Source organism: Drosophila grimshawi, unplaced genomic scaffold, assembly GCF_018153295.1.
Source record: "Drosophila grimshawi isolate 15287-2541.00 unplaced genomic scaffold, ASM1815329v1 contig_848, whole genome shotgun sequence".
Classification (NCBI taxonomy): Eukaryota; Metazoa; Arthropoda; class Insecta; order Diptera; family Drosophilidae; genus Drosophila; species Drosophila grimshawi.
Window position 1 is genome coordinate 9,996,952 of NW_025063692.1, and position 24,148 is coordinate 10,021,099.

Sequence of the window (24,148 nt, forward strand, 5' to 3'; positions counted from 1 at the left end):
GCAGCGGCAGGTTTAAAAAAACAAAAAACAAAACAAAAACAACTCCATCTCTAAATATGATATTTGAAATACTATGTAAAAACGTAAAACAAACAAACAACAAAAAATCAAAAAAAAAAACTAATGCAAACTCAAACTTTTATGCGATTTTTGTAATTTTCTAACCAGCCACAAATGCAAATCAAGAAATCTAAAGTTTAAATTATACAAATAATATAAAACTTAAAACTTAAGCTGCATTTTTGGAAAGAAACAAAAAAGAAACAAATATATTTTTTTTCATTTTGTAATTTTGTATGCTATATTTGCAGCGATTGAGAAATTATTAATTTTAATCGTATCTCTTATTTTATTATTTTAAACAAATTTTTTTTCTGTTTCTTGCAAACTGCATTCTGTATTTTAATATTTAAGCTATTATTATTATAATTAATATTATTATCATAATGATAACGCCTACATCTAATTATTATTAAATATATAAGTTATGCAATTTACTTGATTTCCATTGTGCATTTTGCTATTCAATTTGTTGGGCCTGCTTCTTCAACTAGTACTTTTGTTAGATTTTGTTTCGTGTATGATACGCATGTATATTGAGAACAGTAATCAGAAAAAAATGTTGCTATGTATACATAAATATAGATTATATTATGATAAGGGGCTAGGGAACTGGACAAGCCGCATCAGCCAAACACCATTTTTAGCATTCTATTTTCGCACACACACACACACACACACAACACACAACTTTCTTGCTCCTATACACTTATAAACACACCTACACAGTCCCATGCCTATTTATACATACATACATATATTGAAATTTAAATAAGTGTACCAATTTTTTTAGCAGCAATAGCAAAACATTTTTTTGATAAACTTTTATTATAATGACTATGAGTAAAACTGGATTGAAAATATGTTTAGCTTGAAAATAAACAAAACTATATGAAATCAAAAAAAAAAAAAAAAAAAAATGCGTTTCATTTTCTATTTGGTTTATAATAACTCGTTTTAAGTGGGACCTGAAATTATTTGAAATATTAGATAAATTCAAAATATGGCATAGGATGATGAAATCTTTAATCGTTATCAATTGGATTTTTATTAATCATGATGAAAGGCTGCACAGCTGCCAGAAACTTATAAAATTAGTTGGAACATGTCCTGCTGATGGCTGAAACTAAGAAAATCTAAATTCTGGAGCAACCAACTGCATCCAGCACATAATTCCGTAAGCTGAACTAAAGCTACCCGATGGAAAATATTATCTATCTATCTATCATGTGGTTCTCCGCCTATTAGATATTTGTACACAACATGCGTATATTAAACTTATAACTTTTATATACCAAAAAATCAATGCTTACCTCAATGTGATTTACGAAAACCTATGCAAATATAAAATAATGTGTCTCTAACCCATATAGTCTTTGAGATCGTAGTCGGATATTGATGGCTCGGCAAAGCTCGTTGTTCTGCCTTATTTAGAATTCGTAATTTGGATATACTCGTACAATTAACTCAGACACAGCCACCCGACATTTCCAAGAAATTAGAATGCAATTTGATTTTTTTTTTAAATCACTGTTTTTATTTTTTTCTTGCATTTTTGTTTTCTTTACACATTTATGGTATATATATACATATATATATAATTTCTCATATATATGTGTATATATATAAATATATATATATTTTAATTACTCTTTTTTTTGTGTGTGTTTTTAATGCAATTAAAATTAATTTTACATGTTACATTTACAGGTAAAAGATGTTCGTTTTTTGTTTATATTTTTTATTTATTTTTCTTTTTTCTTGTTGTTGTCTGCTTTCTCCATTAATATATAGCTCTTCGTGTTTGTTTATTCATACATTTATAATTTGCAATACTCCCGATTTGTTTTCAATTTTAAATTAAGTAAATAATATAATAATAGCATTTCTAAAATGAAATCGTTTAGTAAATATTTAAAAAAAAAAAGAAGGAAATTATATTATAATATGTATAGAAACTAAAAATAAAGTATTATGTTCATTACTTGGCTACTTATCGAGATAACTAATTCACTCGTGAATTATTTTTAGAAATAAAGACACACATACAAATTAATTACTTAGTTAGCAATAAACATATAAATATGCAGATCTTCAAAACGAACAAACTAAATACATTTTAAATAATCATATTTTTGTATTTTTATTATTATTTTTTTTTTGATTTCGTTATTATTTTTTACATTGTTTTTTATTTTTACTTTTATTTTTTGTTTTTTTTTTTTACAACTTATGACTAAACATTTTACATTTACACAAACATTTATTTAGTTGTTCTGTTTTGTTTTTTGTTTTTTTTTTTTTGTTTTCCAAAATAGATTCTAAGTGTGTTGCATTTTCGTTTAAAAAAGTTGATGGTGTGAAAATAAACTTTGACTTCCATTCCGCTTTTCTTGCCTTTTTTTTTGTTATTCTTATTGTTACTTTTGTTTTGCGCTTAATAGAAAATGTACCTGAAACTATCATTTAATTTATTTCATTTTTTTTTTTGCATTTTGCATTTTGTCTACACGAATTACGATTTGTTTACTGTTTACTTTGCGTCTCTCCCTGTGGTGATTATATATATATTTTTGTATTTTTTTTGTTTCTTTTTTTTTTTTGTTGATGTTTTTTTTGCAAATGTATGTTCCGTTAAACTGTGCCAAAAACTGAACAGTTGCCTTGTCAATTGCAACAAGACAATTCCATATACAATAGAGTTATACTATACGTATGTGTGTACATACATACATACATACATACATACATATACATATACATATTCATATAAAAAGGTTTTGTTTCGTAGAAAGTATTTACAAAATGTGAAAAAATAATGTTTTTCTTTGCTATGTTTATGGTTAATGTATATTGATAGCCATGGACGTACGCGAGGGGGGGTTGGGGGGAGGGGTATTTGAAATTTAGACACAAAACGGCTTAGACTAAAATTTATGGTATTTTGCGTTCCCCCTTTTCGAAGTGCATCCAAAAAAAAACCTCTCCCCTGACTCCATACCGAAAAGCTCAGCATGCGTTTGTTGATAGCTATAATAACATTGATTTTTCTTATTATTATTATTATGATTTTCTTTTTATCATTTTATTGCCCATCTGCATCAGATTTATTAAAGTCGTCATCTCAAAAAACCAAAAACACAAAAATGGTTCATTTTTATTTTAGTTTTTTTGGTTTTGGTTTTTGTTTTTGAAGAACTTTTTAATTTGCAGCTAATTTGCATACATCAATTATCGAAATTAGACATAAACTTAATGTTCTTCCCTTTTTTGTTTGTTGATGTTGTTTAATACTTTGTTTTAACATACACACACACACACACACATAGACACACACACACACACACACACACAGATTGAAAAAATGCTCTAAAATATAATATTTAGTTTAGTTTTGTCTTCTGCTTAAATTTCTTAGTTCTTAGTGTAGATAAATATATATCTATATATATCTATATATATATATATATATATATATATACAAATTCTTAATGTTCATTAAGCTGTTGCTAACACACAATATAACATTAGATTTTGGATCAGTGGTTAAAGTAGAGCTCTTAAGGCGTTTGTTCAGATTTCAGATTTCTACTAATTACACGGATTATTTGTGTACGCTGCTGGTTAAAGAAAAACTCGATTGAAATCAAAAGTTGACAAAAAATTGATATGACAACAACACAGATTAAAGTCCACTAATGGTTATCTATTATCTATTATCTATTACAATATTTACTGATTTTTAAAAAATAAACAAACAGAAAACTGACTAACGACAACGTCTAGTTTGAGTTGCTGATCATCGCCAGATCAGTTATCAGTCATTATAGATAGTGATAGAATTGGTGAAAACGAATACAGTTAGGCGAAGAGTGCGGAGCTGCGTTTAGTTAGTCTATTGATGTGTTCTATTTTGTTATCCTTTCTTTCTTTCTACATATTGTTTATATTCTGAAATAGTTTCAAGGGCGAGTCTACGAGACGTATATGTAATCACTACATTGCTACAACAACTACATATATACGTATATCTATAGATATGGTTATGGTTATGGTTATGGACAATGGATAATGGATATGGATGTGGATGTGGATATGGATATGGATATGCATATGTATATTATGTCTGTAGAGGCGTAGAGGTCTGCATGGCTGCATTCAGAACGGCAAATGAGACATTCGTTCCCAATTTGATTGGGAATTAAGTGAATGTCGGTTGCGTATTTAATTCAATTTGAGTACACTCAAATCTACACATTTTTATGAGTGCGCAAGCGAAGAAAAATGTCGCAGAGACAGAGACAGAAACAGACAGACAGAGAGAGACAGAGAGTCTGACAGAGAGAGAGACAGACAGACTGACAGAGAGAGATACAACAATTTTGATTTTATTTTGCAGTGTTCTGCGAAAGTTAAATACAAATTTAAACGTTTTTTTTTCTTCAGATTTTATGAAAACAATAATAGTATTGAAAAATCGAATATTATTCATATTTTGTGAAATTCAATTCAAAAGTTTCAACAGAGTTCAAAAACTGAGCCACAACTCCGAAATGCAGAGTACTCTCCGAGTGCTATTTGGCAGAGTTCTCCATTCCATCATTCTTCCCATCCCTTGGCAAAGGACACTGGGACGTTCGCTTGGAGCACTCTAAATTTCTCACCCGACGATGATCGATCGACGAGATAAGAACATCATAGGCCGAACCCTTGAACGTACAAATGAGCCGAAAACAATGCCGAACTCAGTTCAAGTTCAAGTTAGAATGCAGCCTTGCAGACCTCTAGAATATAGATCCATTGGATGTACAGAATATATATATATATATATATATATACATACATATCATGTCCATATAACATATTATGGATTGTACAAATTCGAATGCCAAAAATAGAAAAATCAAATCAAAGCAAATGTAATTAGTAAAAATGATTTTATCGGTGATCTACAAATATATATATAAATATATATGTTTTTATATACAGATATATATATATGTGTATGTGGCTGCGACAGTATATATATATATATATATATATATATATTCAATCAAGTTGTTTACAGGAATGTTGTTCGTTCGCGCCCAGAGCTCACACATATATATATATATATATATATATATATATATATATATATATATGGGTGTATATGCCTTCAAGTTGCACATTTCATTGTTTAATATTTTTTTAAATATTTTTTTTTAATTTTCGCTACTTTTTTAGTTTTGTTTTTAGTTTTTAGTTTGGTGTTCTTTCTTTTGTTTGCTTAAGATGGTTTCGTTTGGTCAGAGAGAAGTACACTATGCTATACTATGCTATACATATATATATATATATATATATATGCTACTAATACACATACTCACGCACAGCTATACATACATACATTTAGCTAACATTCTTTTATTGATTTTTATCCTTAATTCGATGCTTGTCACACATTCAAGTTGAAAGTTGAAAATAAAAACAAAAACAAAAAAAAACCATCTCATTTTTGTTTTTTTTTTTAAGACTAAAGTTATATACACATGCGTACACACACACACACACACACACACACACACAGACGTATGTGTGGGTGTGTGCATGTATAGATATGCATATATATGTATATGGTATATGTTCATAAAGCATTGCCCCTTGGTGGTCTCTGTTACAACAGCGCATTTATATTTTGCTTCATATTAGTTTTCTTTGCTTTTCTTTATTTTGTTTTCTTTTCTAATTTCCACTAATGGTGTCTGTGTCTGTCTGTCTGTGTGTGTGTGTCTGTGTCTGTCTGTGTGTGTGTCTGTGTCTGTCTGTGTGTGTGTGTGTGTGTGTGTGTTACATGAATTTTAAAATTGTTTCATTGTTGCTTACAATTTGTTTTGTTTTATTTTGTTTTGTTTTTTTGTAGTTCATTTCTTTACTAGACTTGCTATGTATGCGCCTAGATATTTCATACAAAAGATTTTTTTAAGTGTATGTGTGTGTGTGTGGGTGTGTGTGTGTCTGTGTGTGTGTGTTTGCTGTTGTGGCCAACAAGTTGTGCTTGTTGTTTTGCAGTTTGTTGGTCTAAAAAAAATTATTTATTAAAAATAATTTATTTTTTTGTAATATGCATTTTTCTTTGTTTGTTTTATTTTCCTTTCTCTTTTTGTATGTTTTTTTTTTGTTGTTTTTTTGTTTGTTTTGTTGATTTTCAAAATCGATGCTTAATTGTTGGGCGGAACTGTTATTTATATTTTAATTTATTTATGTATTTTTTTTTATATATTTTATTGTTGTTGCTGTATGCGATTGTTGTTCTTGTTGTTGTTGACAGAATTCGAAGAAACAAAGAAAGAGTTGGGAACAATAAGTTTTGCTGCTTGTTCATTGTTGTGTTGTTTGTTGCTGTTGTTGTTGTGCTTGTTTTTTTGTTTAGTTTTTTTGTTTTGTTTTTGTTTTTTGTTGTTGTTTTTGTTGTTTTTGTTTTAATAAGGTGGGAGCTGTTGCACACAATTCAGTTGTTGTTTTCGTATTAGTATTATTATTATTAATATTATTATTATTATTATAATGATTATTGTTATTGTTATGTTTGTGTTTATGTTTATGTTTATGTTTATAGTTATTGTTTATTGTTATTGTTGCCTCTTACTGTGCCGCAGTGCCGCTGCGTAGCAAGAATTTGTAATTGTGATCCTTGTCCGCCTGATGGAAACCAGCTGAATGGGCTGCAAATACAAATACAAATTTAGCAATTACAATCCAAGTTGGACGGAAGGAAAGAAAGTTGTATTTTGCATTGATTACCATTGACAGCGGCAATTGCTGTTGCTGCTGCGGCTGCTGCTGCCGTATTGGCCGCTGTTGCAGTCACATTTGTGGCGCCAACGCCGGCGCCGCCATGGAACTTATTGTTGTTGTTGTTGGCGTTGCGTGTGGCAGCCAGCAGATGTTTCTGTGTCGCCGCCATTGGCGGCGAGGAGCCCGCTGCCGTCGCCGCTGTCGACGATGATGATGACAGTGACGAGGCGGATGATGAGCTGGACGACGACGACGATGATGATGACGACGAGGACGACGATGACGATGATGACGACGAGGAGCCAATGAACGAGGCCGACGATGAAACACCGCTCGACGAGGAGCTCGGCGACGGCGACGGCGTCGACGGTGTTGGCGATACGCTTGTTGTCAGCGTTGCCCCAGCCACAATTGGACTGCCCGCCGGGCTGATGTGCGGCGACATCGATGAGGCTATCGGTGAGCTATTGTTGCTGTTGTTGTTGCTGCTGCATTTTGTCTTCAATGGATTTATTGCAACAGCAACAACAGCCGCAGCAGCGGCGGCGGCGGCGGGATTCACTAATGCATTTTGATTATGATTCGGATTCTGTGCGAAGCTGACGGCAGCGGAGGTAACATTGTTGTTGCTGTTGTTGTTGTTGTTGTTGCTAAACTTGCTGCTGTTGGGATTGCTGCCCTTGAGCAGGCCCATTGCAGCAGCGGCTGCAGCGGCGGCGGGATTCAAATGCAGATTCGCATTCTGTGCAAAACTGATGGCAGCAGAAGAAACATTTTTGTTGCTGTTGATGTTGCTGCTGTTGTTGTTGTTGTTGTTGCTGATGCTGCTGTTGTTGTTGTTGTTGTTGCTGTTGCTGCTGTTGCTGTTGTGTTTGCTGCTGTTGTTCGCGTTGCTCTTATTTATCACAGGTGACATGGCCGTTGTTGCCACAGCGCTTGGCAACTGCAGCATGGATGGTGCAACAGAGACAGCCACATAGAGCGAGACGGCAGATAAAGAGGGAGAGAGAGAGAAGATAATGATCAATATAAGAGTTATATTAAATAAAAATAAATACTTCATTTGTTGAAATACTCAATCCAAACCAACATTTAAACATTTCGCTTAAGCTCGTTATGCAATTATAATTGATAATAAATTTCTAGTTTGTCTTTGGAGAGCGGATTCAGTAGATCAACCAGGTTGAGGCGGACTTACAGCAGCGGTGCTGACGGGCGTGGCGGTGCCATCAAACAGAATGGGCTGGGCTGCTGCTAGTGATGGAGATAACGATGAGGACGACGACGGTGAGAATGACGATAACGTTGGCGACGACGACGATGATGATAGAGACGATGATGTGGTTGCCAGGCAGACAGCTTCATTGACATCTGCAAAACAATGCATAAACAAAATCAATTTATTAATTCAATAAAACGATTTGAATTCGAACTCGAACTCGAATTCGAATTCGATCTTCACACGCCATATTTGTGTTGTTGCATAAGCTGAAGGTAATCAAAGAATGAAAAAACCGCTCAAAATTAGATGCAAAACTTGAGCTACATTTTGCTGAGCGCAAGTGTAAATTGGGACGTCGTTTATATATCATATATACATATATATATATATTATATAGATATATATATATATATATATAGATATATATATCTATGGATATCATGTATGTTTGCATGTGTTTGTGTGTGCTTTTCATGGTTGCACAAGTTCATTTGAATTGCAGCTGATTGCAGCCGCATTCACATCCAGCCAGCCACAGACACACACACACACACACACACACACACACACACACACATAGAGACATTGCTGCTGTCTACCTTTGTCAATGAATGGAATGCTCTGATCCGTGGGCCGTTTGAGGCTGTTGAGACGCTTTTGCAGCTCAATCTTTCGCTTGGCCTGCACCTCCAGTTCTGCCTCCTGACTCTGGGCGGTGGCGGACAGTTGCTGCAAGAGACACACACAGTTAAAAATATATACAGTTAGTTATAGAGGGGGAGGGATGGGGTGGCATGCCACTTACAATGACAAGTCGGTGCGCCTTATCGAGTATTGTCAAATTCGATGTCTTTTTGCGATCCTCCTCCTTGAGCCTCAGCTCGTTCTTCAGCACCTCGTAGCAGCCCTTGAGATGCGCCCGCCGATTCTTCTCCAGCTTGTTGTGCACCTCGCGTGTGCCCGCCCTGCAAAATCAAACAAAAAAGAAACAATGAAAATCAAGTTTAAAAAGGTTCTCTGCAATTTGCAATTATTCACATTAATGCTAATTTTATTCAAGCTGAAACCAGTGAGTGGCATTCATATGAACACCTTGCATTTAATAGCTTTTTTGGGTTTTTCTTTTAACATTATCAAATGACGTTGATGGCTCTACTGATAAGTGATTTCCTCATTTATATTCAAACATAAATCTCAATTCAAAATGTAATTAAACTGCGCAAATATCTTTAAAGCCAGATAATCTACTTTCAAAATGAGACAAAGAACAGTTGTTTTTATAGCAAATAGAGACTTTAAAATCAATTTTATATCATTTTATCGATAACTTGACTCGTTTCCCGAATATCTGCACATATTTCCCTTGGCCTTTCAATTGATATATGATAATTTAAGCCAACATATTAAAGATCAACTGTAAAAATGACATAAGCAAACAAAAAAAACATATTTTCATATTGAGCAAAATAAGAATATTAATTGTCTACTTGTCGAGCTGAAGTGTGGAAAGGAGGCATCTCCGTGTCCCATTAACTATATATATCTATCTATGTATCTATCTATCTATCTATCTATCTATCTCTTTATCTATCTATTTACATGTGTTTATTTTCCACTTATCCAACTAGTCTCTCAATTTGAAGCAATCTTAACTTAACTCGAAATTTTCGAGTTTATTCCTTGAACAGTTTGTTTATTATAGCTCTTCCATCACCCACCTAGTGTGCTGGAACTAGGTAGAAATGTGGGGATCTTTATTGGATTGAGGTCTTCTATGTCCATTAAATTCATAACATGCATCCCTAGGATGCTGCGCCTGCCTCTCGTTAAGACACACACTTCACTTAAGGAAAATAGTTTCCAGAAAAGAGAAAATGGCAAATATTTGACTAGGAACGACTACATCAACTATGAGGGATAAGATAAGATATGGCTTACCCATTGCTATTGGAACTGATGGTGCGCCTGCGACCGCCATGGCCGGTCAGCTGAGATCCCGTCACTGGCGCCGAGGTGGATACGGATGCGGCAGATGCCTGATGCTGGTAGTGCTGCGGATTGAGAATCTGTCGGTACGAGGTGGCTGTTATTGTGCCCGTTCCGGTGCCAGTGGCACCTGTGCTTGTTGTATTCGCATTGGTGGCTCGACCAACGCCCACATAACTCATGTGCGCATCCTCCGATCCTCCGCCACCGCCGAGGAGCAGGGCCTGCCCCGTTTGCGCTGGAAGTTTATGGGAGGACATTGAATAGGAGCGGATGCGGGCATACGGCTCGATAACGCGACGCGGCGCCATCGGTGGCGGTGTAAGCGTTATTTGTGATTTGGGCGTTTGGCGCCTCAGCGCCTGAAAGCCGGCAAGTTCATCGCCAGAGATTTTATAGCCACCACTGGCTACGGCCCCACTACCATTACCAGCTCCAGCTCCAGTTGCAGTTGCAGCTGTAGCTGCAACCGTGACTCCTCCGGCAACTGGGGCTGCTTGGACAATGGGGCTGCCGTTTTTGGCATCGGCCACAACGAAATACTTGCGCGGTGCCGCCTCGCTGGCAGCGCTGCCAACGCCAGCGACCAGCTTATGCTTGAGCGTGGGCGTGGGCGTGACAGTGGGCGTAATCGTATTGCTGCTGCTTGTGCTTGTGCTGCTTGCAATCGGCAACTGGAGTTGCAACGGGGTTGCAACCGATGGCACCAGCACAAAAGGGTTGCCATCAAAGCGGCCAGCGGCAGTTAATTTTCTTGTTGGACTTGTTATTGTTGTTGCTCTGCCTGTCGCTACATGTTGTTGTTGTTGTTGTTGTTGTTGAGGTTGGTGTTGTTGTTGTTGTTGGTGGTGTTGAGGTTGGGAGTAGGAGTTGGAGTTGGAGTTGAAGTTTGAGGAGGAATTTTCATCCTCTAAAATAAAATAAAAACAATAATAATACAGAATAAATAAATTAATTAAAAATCGCAAAATTAATTCAAATGTAAGCAGAAGCCAGAAATGTATGTGTGTCAAATATATATATATATATATATATATATATATATATATATATATATATATATATATATATATATATATATATATATATATATATATATATATATATATATATATATATATATATATATATATATATATGCGTGTGTGTGTATGAAAAGATGAACAATTAAAACGATTTAGGCTGAAAATACTTGCAAATTACGCAAAGAAACTTATGGATCTCGATCAAAAGCATTTCAAAATAATATACAAAAAAAAAGCATTAAATAACACTTAAAAATAAACATCAAAGGCTTGGATGGACAATGCGACAACAACAGCAACAACAACAACAAACAAAAACAAATCGCTTATAGCAATTTAGCACAGATTTGAAATGAGGTATAAATGAAAGTATGAAATGATTTGTGAATAGTTTAATTAAATTAATTCTTTTTAATTAAATTAATTAACAAATTATTAACTAAACAGCAAAATGCAATGCATGTGAAATGATAAACATATATATCGAGGCCACAATTTCAGAACAACAACATCAACAACAACAATTCGACATGTTAAATGACTCTCTCTTTCTTGCTCTCTCTCTTTCTACGTCTCTCTTTTGCTGTTAATCGAACGATTTGTTGGAAATCAGCTATTGTCAGCTATCAAATATGAATAGAACATAAATAAGTTCAAAACGTAGAAAAGAGAACATAATGCACACGCACACGCACACACGTGAAGATCTCTCTTTCTCTCTCTTTACGTACTCTCTTTCACTCTCTTGCGCTGGCTAAATTACATGAGCTTTTTCCCTGTGTGTGCACACAGCGAATGGATACAGTTTGTGCTGGCGACGTTGCTGCGGCTGCTGCTGTTGCTGCTGCTGCTGCGTATTCGATCGCCACGTGCGCTTTCATCACGTGGTTCACACAATTACATACATGTTTGTAGACACACACACACACACACGCACTCACGCACGCACGCACACACACACATACCAAGACGACGAAAGTGGCGATATATCCATTTCTTTTTGGGCGTCGCTACGGCTGACGTCAACGTCAACATTGAGGGTAACTGCGACGGCGACTGCGATAGCGATAGCGATTGCTGCGCCAGAAGCAAAGCTTGCAGCGCATCAAGGCGACTCAGCAGCTTAGCGAGCAGCCGTAGCTGAGATGACATTAAATCAATCTTTTCTTCGCGCTGCGACATTTCTTTATTGACCACAATCAGAAAATATAATAAAAAAAAAAATAAAAAAAACGAGAGCCGGTGTGTTGTGTGGGGTTTGTGTGTCTTAGCGCGCGACTAAACGGAAAATGTAATTTGGAACTGCGCTCGCTGTTGCAAAATGCAATAATAAATGCAAAAAATAAATGCAATATACATAAATGCAAATGGAAAGCAACAACAGCAACAGCAACAGAAACAGCAGCAGCAGCAACATCAACACGAGACACGCACGCATTCGTTAGCATATTACAGTTACAACAACAACAAGAACAGTAGTAACTGTCATGAACAGCACCAAAAATACGCCTTTTTTATATTGTATGCTTTTAGGCGACATGCGAAAAAAGAAAAAGAGAGCTTGGCCGCTTAGGCATCAGCGCACTCTTAGCAGACACACACACACACACATACACAAACTAATTGTGAAGAGAGCGGAATTGCATTGAGCACAAAGATCAACAATGCAAAGCAACAAACAAAACTGCGCTGCTGATTACACAAAACACTCTCTCGCATATCAGACACATGTATTTGTGTATATGTGTGACTATTATAATTGTTTTGTATGTGTGCTTGCTGATTTCGCTTGAAATTCACTAGAAGCTGGTGAATTATCACTTGACACTTCCATACAAAAACACACAGAACTGCAGGAAAGCTGAAGGGAATGGAAGATTGGAATAGCCACCCACTCGTACACATGCATATACAACATACATACATACACACACACACAAACACACATAAGCTGTTCCATTCACACTCACTTTCTCACTCCCACACACACAACATACACATGCAGCCATAAGCTGCTTTGAGTTGCATAACATTTGCAGTTGCCTATCCTCAGTTTATTGTTTCTTGTTGTTGTTGTTTTATTGCGAGCTCAGCTGAGCGCAGGCTGACCGAAAAACCAAACACACACACAGACACAAGGCAACAATAACAGCAGCAGAAAGCAAAGACAGCTGTCAAAATATTACAAACGCCAAATTGCTGCAAGCAGCGAGCATGCAACAACAACGACACGCATACATTATAAGTGTAAAGAAAACATAAACATTAAGCATAAAATAACATAAAAAGAAAGGCAGACGCTAATAAAAATATGAACGAGCTCTATACGAAAAGCAACAAAACAAAAAAACAAAACAAAAACAACAAAAAAAAAATGCGTACAAAGTTCATTGACTTTGCTTTACATTGCCGCGCGGCGTGCTATAGAGAGCGCCTTAGAGTGGCTCTCTCTCTCCCTCTCTTTCTCTCGTGCAGTTTGCATACTACGTTTGCAAAGACAGAAAACAAACACACAAAACCAGTAGCACACAACTAGCAAACAGTGAAGAGAGCTCGAGTCAATGGCGCTCTCGCTCTCTTTTTTAGAGTATACCCCGCTCACGTGGGGGCTGCGAGAGCAACGATACGTAAACAACAATGGGGACTGTTTGTATATATATATATACATATATATAAATATATATATATATATATATATATATGTATGTGTGTGTATAGCTATGACTAATTTTGCCCGTTTTTTTCATGGTTGCGCTTGACTGAATAGGGGAAAGAGAAAAAAGAGCAAAAAAGAGCAAAAGAGAGCGCACAAGCAGGCGAGAGAACGAGCAGCGACATGACGTGACCGCAAACAACAACAGCAACAAGTACGAGCGAGCGTACGTGCAAAAAGCCAAAGACAAAATGGTAATATCACACATACAAACATACATTTCTATATATGTATTTACACACACACATACATACATGTATGTATAAGTTGATTTGTATGTGTCAGCCAAATGAGCACAGCACAACCACAACGTCCAAAAAAATATTTAAAAAATAAAGTATTGCCGCTGGGCTGGCAGCACGCACCCCTCTTCGAGTGTTAGTCAAGACAGCAAACGGCAGCAGCAGCAGTAGCCGTAGCAAAAACAATAACACCAGCAATATTAGGCAGTAAATTTAGCACATGCAAATTTGGCTGCTTTGAGCTGAGCAAACAGAAAGCAATAAGCAATAAACAACAGCAACAGCGCTAAAAATATAACAGTACCTGCTGCCGTCGCACTTGCAACCTGACAGCGACATGAGAAGAGAGCATGAGCACTTTTTTTTTGTTTCGAAGAGAGCGAGCGAGAGAGAGCTCGCTCATTTTTGTTATATTTTCTGTTAGTTTTTGCGACTGTATGTGTATATGTGTGCATGTTGCATGTGTGTGTAACGCACGCCCACGCAAAGTGCAACTCTTCTCGTTTCATGGCTATGTTATTGTTATTGTACTTATGCTGTCTGCTGCTGTTGCTACTATCTGCTGCTGTTGATGTTGCTGCTGCTGTAAACAAGGTCAAAGCAAGTTGAAATGCAACAGCAGCTGCGCAACTGAGTCAAGACTGAGAAGACACAGAAAGAGAACAAACTTATAACAGAAAGAGGGAGTGGAGAGTGTTGGAGAGTGTATGCATGTATATGCGTGTGTGTGACTGTGTGTGTGTGTGAGTATTTGTTTGAGTGTATTTCGCTTACTGCCAATGCTCAAAAATGACCAAAAATTGTGATTGCAACTCACCCGAAACAATGCTGAGACCTTCGCTGCTGCGACCCGCTGCTAACTCGACGACGGCTCCGCCGCCGTTGCTGCTGCTGCCGCTGCCACTGCCACTGCCACTGCCGCTGCCAGCGTACTCATAATCGTGAGTAACGATTAATTGACTGCGTGGACTGCTGCGATGGCCGTTGCTAAGACGGATCACTGCTGCCGATGATGCACCGATGCCGTTAGTCAGCCCGTTATAGCCGTTTATGTTGGCGGGTATTGTTGTTGCTGCTGTTGTTGCTGCTGATGCTGCTGTTGTTGTTGATAATGTTGATAATGCTGCTGCTGCTGCTGTTGGCGTGTTGTTTCTGTTGAGTTGGCTTGCGCTGTTGTTGTTATTGTTGCTGCTGCTGCTGCTGCTGTATCCATTATTAGCACTGATGAAATGCCCGTCCGTTGCTAGCGGTGATCGCTTGAGCTTTTGCTCTTGCTGCTCAATGAATTGAGCAGCTTGCAGTAGCTCCTCTATGCCGCCCTGTGACATAGCCGCGTCTCACAACACAGCCTCGTACACCCACACACACACTCACACACACACACACACACACACACGCGCACACACACACACTTGCAAACACACAGCGCACACGAAGAGACCGTACAATCGAACGAACGAGCGAGAAAGAGAAAGAGAGAGATAGGGAGACAGAGGGAGGGAGTCACTCAGATTTGGGTCGACACGTATACAGTTAAAATTTTGGTTGTTGTTTATTTTTTGTTTGTTTTTGTTTCTTTTTGATTTGCTCCGATTTATTCGTGCTTCTTCCTCCTCTTTTTTGTTCTTTTTCTTATTGGCGGAGTGGGCTGCAATTGTTATTGTTGTTAGCTATTGCAGTTACAATAAGCACCGTTTCTTAAGTTTCTTTCGATTAATTTGCTTTACGTTGTTTGTATTGACAGATGTATGTACATAATATGCATGTATGCTGAAATGACAGTAAAATGAAAGAAACATCGATTAATATAAATTGTCATTTTAATGTATCGTATAATCGATGTAAATAGATTCAAATAGAAAATAATACATAAATATAAATATACACCTATTTTATATATATATATATATATATGTTAACATTTTTAAAAGCATTTTCCTTGATTTCATAATATAACTAATCAGCTGTTGTATGTGTTTGAGCAAAACGAATATGAATTTTTTGTCGCCTGTACGCATTGCTGCTGAAGGCAACAGCGCAGCAGCAGCCAAAGGCAGCTGTTGCGTTTGCGCTGCGCCAATTGTGCACAGCTGCGTGGCAGCAGCAGCAGCAGCAGCAGCACAAAAACATCAACACAATTCCAAATACAAACAACTACAGACAAAAGAGCGGCTGCCCCAACAAGTTGCACAGCACAGCGACAACGCAACGCTGTCGACGCAGGCGCCGACGACGACGACGACGCAGCGAACGCCTATCAATGAAAATTATATTTGACTCGTGCGTAAATTCGAGTTCAAATTCGACATCAGCTGCTGCTCCTCCGCCTCCTGCTCTTTTTCTATGCATGCATATGTGTATGTGTTTGTGTGTGTGTGTGTGTGTGACCATTGGCAACTAATGGTGCTTTATATTTTTGACATAAGTAGCCCCGTTCATAGTTCATAATTTATAATAAAAAAAAAAAGGTCAAGGGTCGAGGCAGTCGGCACCTGGCAACAGAAGGACATTGCAGCCGGCTGTCAAATTCATATTTTAAAGAGAGCTATCAAGAGAGAGAGAGAGAGACAGAGTGGGAGAGAGAGAGACAGAGTGGGAGAGAGATGCTGATGCACCAACAGTCAGTGGAAGCTTGCTGCCATGCAGGAGCTTTTCTTTTCTTCTTCTTTTTTTTTTGAATGACGTTGGCGGCGTTTTTGTTGTCTGTCAGTTGTCATAGCTCTCGCTCCCACTCTCTCTCTCTCTCTCACTCTCCTACATTCTCGCCTTGACATTAAACGCAATTTGATGGTCGCCTCAGGGTTGACAGGAGCAAAGCTTTACATATATACGTATGTATGTATGTATGTATGTTTACACATACAGGGTGCGACGTTGACATTTTCATTTTGCAAACACAACTAGGAGAGTGACAGAGAGAAAGAGAAAGAGAGAGAGAGAGAGAGAGAGAGAGAGAGAGAGAGAGAGAGAGGGGGGGGGAGAGAAAGCAAAGACGAGTGCGTGGGTAAGTTTGACAAAATTGCGCGTGGCAACATTCTATAAAATATTCAAATGCAAATCGCTTTAAATAGAACAACAATTTGCAGTAATTGCCCGAGTTAACAAGAACCACCAGAAGAAGGTGGCACTCACCCGCTCCCGCATATATGTTACAACACACACACACATATATATATATATATATATATATATATATATATACATATATGTGTATATGCATATCGAGACTAAGGGCTGTTTGCGGTCACCATTTGGGAACGTGACTTTTGTCCTCAGCACGTTAAGTAAAAAGGAAACGCAGTTGCGATGACGCGACGGCGACGGCGACGGCGACGACTGCCCTTATCAGCTCAGCTCTCAATCGACCCCGTGTGGCAACAATTCAAGCAACAAGAATAACAACAGCAACAATGGCATATCAAGCTACCCCAAATGGGCCAAGGGTCGCTCTCACCTTACGACGCCTAGTCATATTTCTCAATACTTTATGGCCCATTGTCGTTCGTCAGGCTTTCTTTCTTTCTTTCTGCGTAATTATTTTATTTTATTTTTTTTTCATATCGAGTGAGCGCATCGTGTGAAAGAAACCTTTGCGAACATTTTGAGGCCGTCACAGGACAGAGGGAAGATTGCCCCTCTCCACACCACTACTCGGCTTGTTGCAATTGAGAAACGTAGTCAAATACGTATTCCTTGAAAGCACTTCAAAACTGAAACCGGTTCGAGCAATGTCTGAGAACCAAAACTTAAAACGGCATCGGAAGAAGCTCTAGTTTTGATCAGCTACAAAATATATAATACCCAGAATGGACATATGCCCTATATTTATATATATATTCGAATTCTAAACATGGTAAATAATAATGTGGAATAAAAATGCACTTTCATCAAGTACAAATATATATGAAAAGCTTTAAATCGGGAAGAAGTGATTCAGTGGGAAATCGCTTGGCAAATGAAAGCCTCGGGTTTCCAGTTAAAATCTCTAGTGTAGTGTTAAACAACAGTCCAGTTATCTGGGGGTCTTTACAATTCCAGCCCCTCTTCCATCTGTTGACAGAGATCGTAGCGATAGGTCTGTTCTTAGAATTCGCGGATCAGTTAATTAAAGCTGGAAGTGTGCGTTAATATTCCGTGTAGAATTGATTGTATTAAAGTTACCGATACACTTTATATGTGTTGTGTGTGTAGTTGTCAAAAGTGTTGGGTGAATTGCTTTTAGAGAATTTAGTATTTTAGTATTTAGTATTGTTAAACAGCAGCAAGCATCGAGTCGATCTATGTGATGGGTAAACACTTGGGTGCAGGGTATCTCGTAGTCGAACTCTCACTTATTTGTTTTGACGGCAGAAATGCAAGAAATGTGTGCGAATTTTGGGATGAAATGAATAACACTTGAATTAAGTACTTTCGACGGGGCTTAAGAAGATCAGTATTAACCGAAACGCAATGTTTAGCTTCTTTTTTTTTGTGCAGTGTATATTGTTGATACACATATTTAGTTTGTGTATTTATCGAGTTAGTAATCTTTATTCCCTGGAGACTTATCAAGTGGATTAAGCAACTGGACATGCTTAAATCGTAATGATTTATTGACTAAACAAACTTCTTATTTATTATTTAAAATGAATAATAAATGAAATGTTTTATATGCTCCAGTCGCAATCCATCAATGAATTATTGTATAAATAGATATGCACATTTCTGATCAGCACAATTATTTGTATATAAATATATACATTTTATTTTTATTGTTTTGTCACGTGTTCATCTTTAGCTGCCCCAGTGTGTTATCGCAATAATCACAACAAATGCATAATTCGTGTTTATATATCAATATGGCATTTTTACAGTATTTCTGGGCTTAGCTGTGACACATTGCAATGGATGCAGTGGATGTTGCTGCTCTTTGCTTTCAAAGTCATTCGCAAACACACTCACACACACACACGCACATATACATGTACAAATTTGCACAGACACTTTCTACAAACATTTTGTTTTTGTTTTTGGTTTTTTTGGTAAAATATTATATGACAAACATTTGATGTTGTTGCAAATAAAACTCCGATTTGACTGTCAAAACGGAATGTAGAAAGTGAATTTCAGGAAAAAAAATTGCAAAAAAAAAACAAGCAGAGAGCTTATAAAAACAAAAGAGCAAGCAAAGCAGACTGGCGCAAAAGACGAAGTGAAGAAAGCAACAAAAAAACAAAAAAAGATTCTGACGTTGCGAGGCTTTTCATGCTTTAGTTTTGCATACAAATACACACACACACACACACATAGATGGCAGAAGAGAGAGCGAGAGAGAGAGAAAGAGAGAAACAAACACACACACAAATAGGCACGCACTTTCTTTACATTTCGTTTTGACGTCGCGTACGTGTGGTTTTATTATTGTTGCTAATTTTGAAATCACAAAAAAAAAGAGTGCTGGCTGCGCGCAAGAAGAGAGCAATTTAGTTGCTTTCGCTGCTGTTGTCGTTGTTGATTTTGCTGCGGCTGCATATAAAAATAGCCAAACGATTGTCTGGCGGCCAGAAAGAGCGAGTGATGTTTGTGTTTGTGGTATGTGTGTGTGTGTATGCGGGTGTGTGTGCGTGTTTGAAAGTGTGGGAGAGCCATGCAAAGGACATAAGATCTCGATCAAGTGCAAGTCACAGTTGGCAGAGCTGCTTTGTTATTGTTATTGTTGTTGCTTTTGCCGTTAGTCAATGACACACACACAGACACACTTATATATATATACATATGTACGCACACACTTCAGCTTTTGAATTGAATTCATTTTTAAAAAACAATAAAACAATAACGCATACAGCGACAGCTGCACGCTTGAATTAAAGCTGGGCACGCACTTTGTGGCACGGCCACGAGAAAAAAGCTCACGTTCAACGTACACTCAGCACATATACACGCGCAAAAACAGCAAAAAAAAAACAGAAAAAACAAAAGAAATGAAAGAAAAAAAAGCTAAAACTAAAATTGCTGTATTTGATTGTTGTTGTTTTTCTTTTTCTCGTAATAATATTGTATGTGTTTTTCTTCGTTTTGTTTTTTTTGGAATAGAATTGGATTTCTGTTGTTGTATGCTTTGCACCTACTTCTTATTGCGGTATTGGAGAATTGGAAAAAAAAATAAAAATTTGTTATTACTGACGCAACGGACTGACGTCGTCTGCTGCTTGCTGCGACTGCGACGACGACGCGCACGGCACGGCTAAACAACGTATAATGAAAACGGTCAGGCGGCAACGCCAACGTTGACAAACAGACAGCGCCAACCAGAGAAAAAAAAGCCAGAGAGAGAGAGAGTAAAATGGGTAGAGAGATCAGAGCGCTGCATGGAGCTTGCGCGTGCTGGTACTGCTTTTGCGTGTTTGTGTGTGTGTGCGTACGGATGTATATGTGCCTGTTTGTGTAGGTGAAAGAGAAGCGTAAATATAAGAGAGAGAAACAAAAAGCACGCGCGCCATGTACAAAATGTGCCTGATGTGCACGCTGGCATCGCCTCGCCCCACCCCGTGGAAGTTAACTACACGCACACACATACATATATTTATAATGCATATATGTATGTATGCATGAATGTACATACATATAGGCATATGCAAGTACGCTCATATGTATGTATGTATTGCACACTGAAAAGGGCACATGCTAAAAACAAAGCCAAAAGCTGACGAACTGGTCCGCAGCAGCAGCAGGAAAAATCAACTTCTCTGTTGCTCTGCCCTGCACTTTGAACTGAAATTACTCTTACGTACATACAAACATACATGCACATGTACACATACATATACATATACATAAACATATACATATATGTATACATGTATTTTCGTTAGTATTGTGTGTATGCATTTGTTGTTTTTTGTAATTACCGTTAATATTATGAACAAATTTTTAATTGTTGCTTTTTACACACACACACACACAGGCACTCTCTCTCACACACACACACACATTCACAGCAAGCACTAGCACGTCAAAGCACACACAATAATATGTATGTGTATGTACACAAATACTACATTTATACGTACACTTGAAAAAAAAGAACTAAACGATAAAATTGCAAAAAACGTTGCTGCTTTGCTATTTTATATTTTGTATTTTGTAATTTGTATTTTGAATTATGTTGAATTGTTGTTGATCGTTCGCTTGTGTTAGTTACTATGCTTCTTTATGCTGCTACCCGCACACACTGCAATGACACAAGCAAAAGCAAACTAAATGCTGGCGCTGTCGCTGGCTTTAACGTTGACTGCCACAGTCGCAGTCGCAGTCAGAAGCGCTAGCAGCAGAAGCAGCAGCAGCAGAAGCAGCAGCAGCAGCATTCGCAAAAACAACAAAGGCAAAACGCACAGTGCAGCCGTAGTACGCGAGAGCGGAGAGCGTGAGCGCACGTGACGTGGTGCCCCGTTGAAATGTTTGTCTGTATTTGTTTGTATTTGTGTGAGCGCGAAACAGGAAGACCAAAATAACAACAACAGCAGCAGCAGCAACAGCGGCAGCGACGTCGGCCCAGCTACATTTGTAATTGTAAATAACAGAGAGAAGGCAAGAACATTAGGGTGGCACCGAATACGCTGTAAGCACGATTGGAAATTTGGAGAGCCAACAAATACTTAAACTTACAAAATTTCCGCTAATCTAAACACACACACATATATATATATATATATATATACTCAACACTGAGCTGTAAAATTCAAGACATCTGTCGAATTGCAAGTAAACAACAATAAGTATTTTTTTCGATCACGTAATTTACCATAATCAACTGTATTTCGAGTGGAATATTAACAGTTCAACGTTGGGTTACAGACTCTCTATTTGGGACCACTCTAAGATGCTGCGAATGCCCTGTTGTGCTTATGCTGCTGAGCCGCTACGTCTGCGACGGCGACGGTGACAGCGACTGCGACCGTGGCTGCAGAAGCAACTTCTTTATGCTGCATTGTTGCTGCTGCCTCACAGCGACAGCGGTTGTAAGTTATAGTTTGGTTGCTGCGCTGCAGCCGCTTTTTTTTATGCACTGTTTCGTTTTCCAAAATGTTTTGTTGCCGGGCTTTTGTTATTGTTATGATGCGTCGTCGTCGTCGTCGTCGTAGGCAATTTCGAAACGTGCTGGCATTTGTGTGGAACGGAACTTGTTTTGATATGCATGGGCTCGTCGTTGCGGCTTCGCTGCCAGCGTCGCATGTAATAGTGGCAGCGGCAGTGGCAGCCTCTCCAAACTTGCAGCCCCAAACAACAAAAGCAACAGCAAATTGTTTGTTTTTACAATTCCTCTTGCATTTTACTTTATTGTGCGTTTCCCTTTATACATGAACACACACACACACAGATGCATGAGGGGGCAGCTTGCAGCAGCAAGACTGCAACAGCGCTGCTTGCCGCGTTGCTGCCGCCAACCCAGCAAAGTTTGAAGAAGGTTCATTGTACTGTTTTGGGTTTCGTCTTTGCCACTCAGCCACTTTGCCACTTTGTCGCCTTTCGCCTTTAACATATTGTAAATTCTTGTTAAGCTCACCCAAAAGCACTTATTGTGGCATGCACTTTCCGAATTGACTTACATTCTTGCAAATGCCATTCATCAATCTTAATAAAAGTTCAATTTTTTACAGCAATATTCAACTAAATAGTTGATTGCTTCTCAAAGTAGGCCATATGCTGTTCAAGCCATAATCAAAATCGGATAGTTTTTATTGTTCTTTGGCTTACATTTTTAGCTATGCATTTATACATATGTACATCTGACTTACATTCTTGTTAATATAGGTATATGTACATACATAAATACATTGTACATTTACATCCAACTGACGAAGTGCAAAGCAAAATAGGAAAATAGCAAAATCGTTCACAGCAGCTAAAGGAATACAACAAAATCTGGCTGAAATCTCATCTGATTGATAAACATATCGAGATGAGGATGCTTAGATGATATATGTATACCCCGTAAGAATATTTATGTAGACATTAACTATAGGAAATACATAATATTGTAAGACTGCATTTGCATTTATTGTATTTAATAATATCGGAATTTATTGCAATTATCACCAGAAAGTCAGCATGTTAATTATAAGTCTATAGCAATGCATTTATAAATCGATAAAAATCGATAGTGCACATTTTAAAGGCCATAAGATCTACGGTTACGTCCAACTGCAATTTCTTAATTTTCTATTTTTGTCTACATATTTTTTTTTGGCTATAATTAGATTTGAGACCTGCTAAAATAAAGTTGCATTTATTTTTATGTAAGCATTATTTGCGTAAGTGTCCGATTCCAAAATAAATGGCAAGCCTACCTAGACAATTGAATAATGAGTCCTATGTAACGGTAAAGTTGGCCAGAAGGGAAGTAAGAAAACAAGTTCGCAGCAAATACAGTGCCATGAAACAAACTCTTGGCTGTCTTATTGGCAATCTCGTTCCACACAGCACTTAAGGGTTATTTGCAACCAATAATTTCTTCCTTCAGCGACCATCGTGCTCTGCAACAGTGCCGATCTGTGCTCAACGTCTGGTTGCCTACCAACAACAGAACCTCAAACAACAAATCGACCAGCCTCAAAGCGACCAATAAGTAATCTACCAACACGAAATCGACCAACGAGAAATCCACCAACCAGAAATCCACCAACTAGAAATCCACCAACCAGAAATCCACCAACAAGTAATCCGACAAGAGAACCACCTACAACAAAACCACCAACGCCTGCAGCATGCCCATCAAGAGATCTACCAACAGAACCACCAACGACTAGTGAAGTATGCCCCCCAACAACAACACCACCACCAACAACAAGGACTAGGGGAGCATGTCGAGCCAAACTGGATATGCTTAGCCGAAGGATTAAGCAGTGCGACTGTTGACGGGCTATGAGCATCTATCTGTTGTTGTTGTTGGAATTAAATTTTTATTTCTAGCTACAACAACAATGCCAACAACAATTGTTCGGGCACCTGGCAAGGAGTGAGATCAGTTAAAAGTGAGATCAGAAAATGAGAATTGAGCGTATTTTTGATTGACTGATAAGAGCCACCAAGTGATTATTGCATTGAATGACGGAAATTGAAATAGCATTTGATGTTTTTTGTGTTT

The 24,148-nt window shown here is 37.7% G+C and overlaps 1 protein-coding gene across 1 annotated transcript; it reads right to left on the minus strand.

The window, feature by feature from the left end:
* Positions 1-6,631: 6,631 nt before the first annotated feature.
* Positions 6,632-20,205, minus strand: LOC6566006 (serine-rich adhesin for platelets). The gene is made up of 9 exons (XM_043216033.1): positions 20,133-20,205; positions 14,843-15,795; positions 10,894-10,955; positions 9,998-10,860; positions 8,865-9,024; positions 8,659-8,788; positions 8,036-8,208; positions 6,844-7,780; positions 6,632-6,764 (listed from the first exon to the last, which is right to left on the minus strand). Exons 2-9 carry the CDS (start codon positions 15,351-15,353, stop codon positions 6,685-6,687), a joined length of 2,916 nt encoding a protein of 971 aa, XP_043071968.1. The 5' UTR covers positions 15,354-15,795; positions 20,133-20,205; the 3' UTR covers positions 6,632-6,684.
* Positions 20,206-24,148: the final 3,943 nt, after the last annotated feature.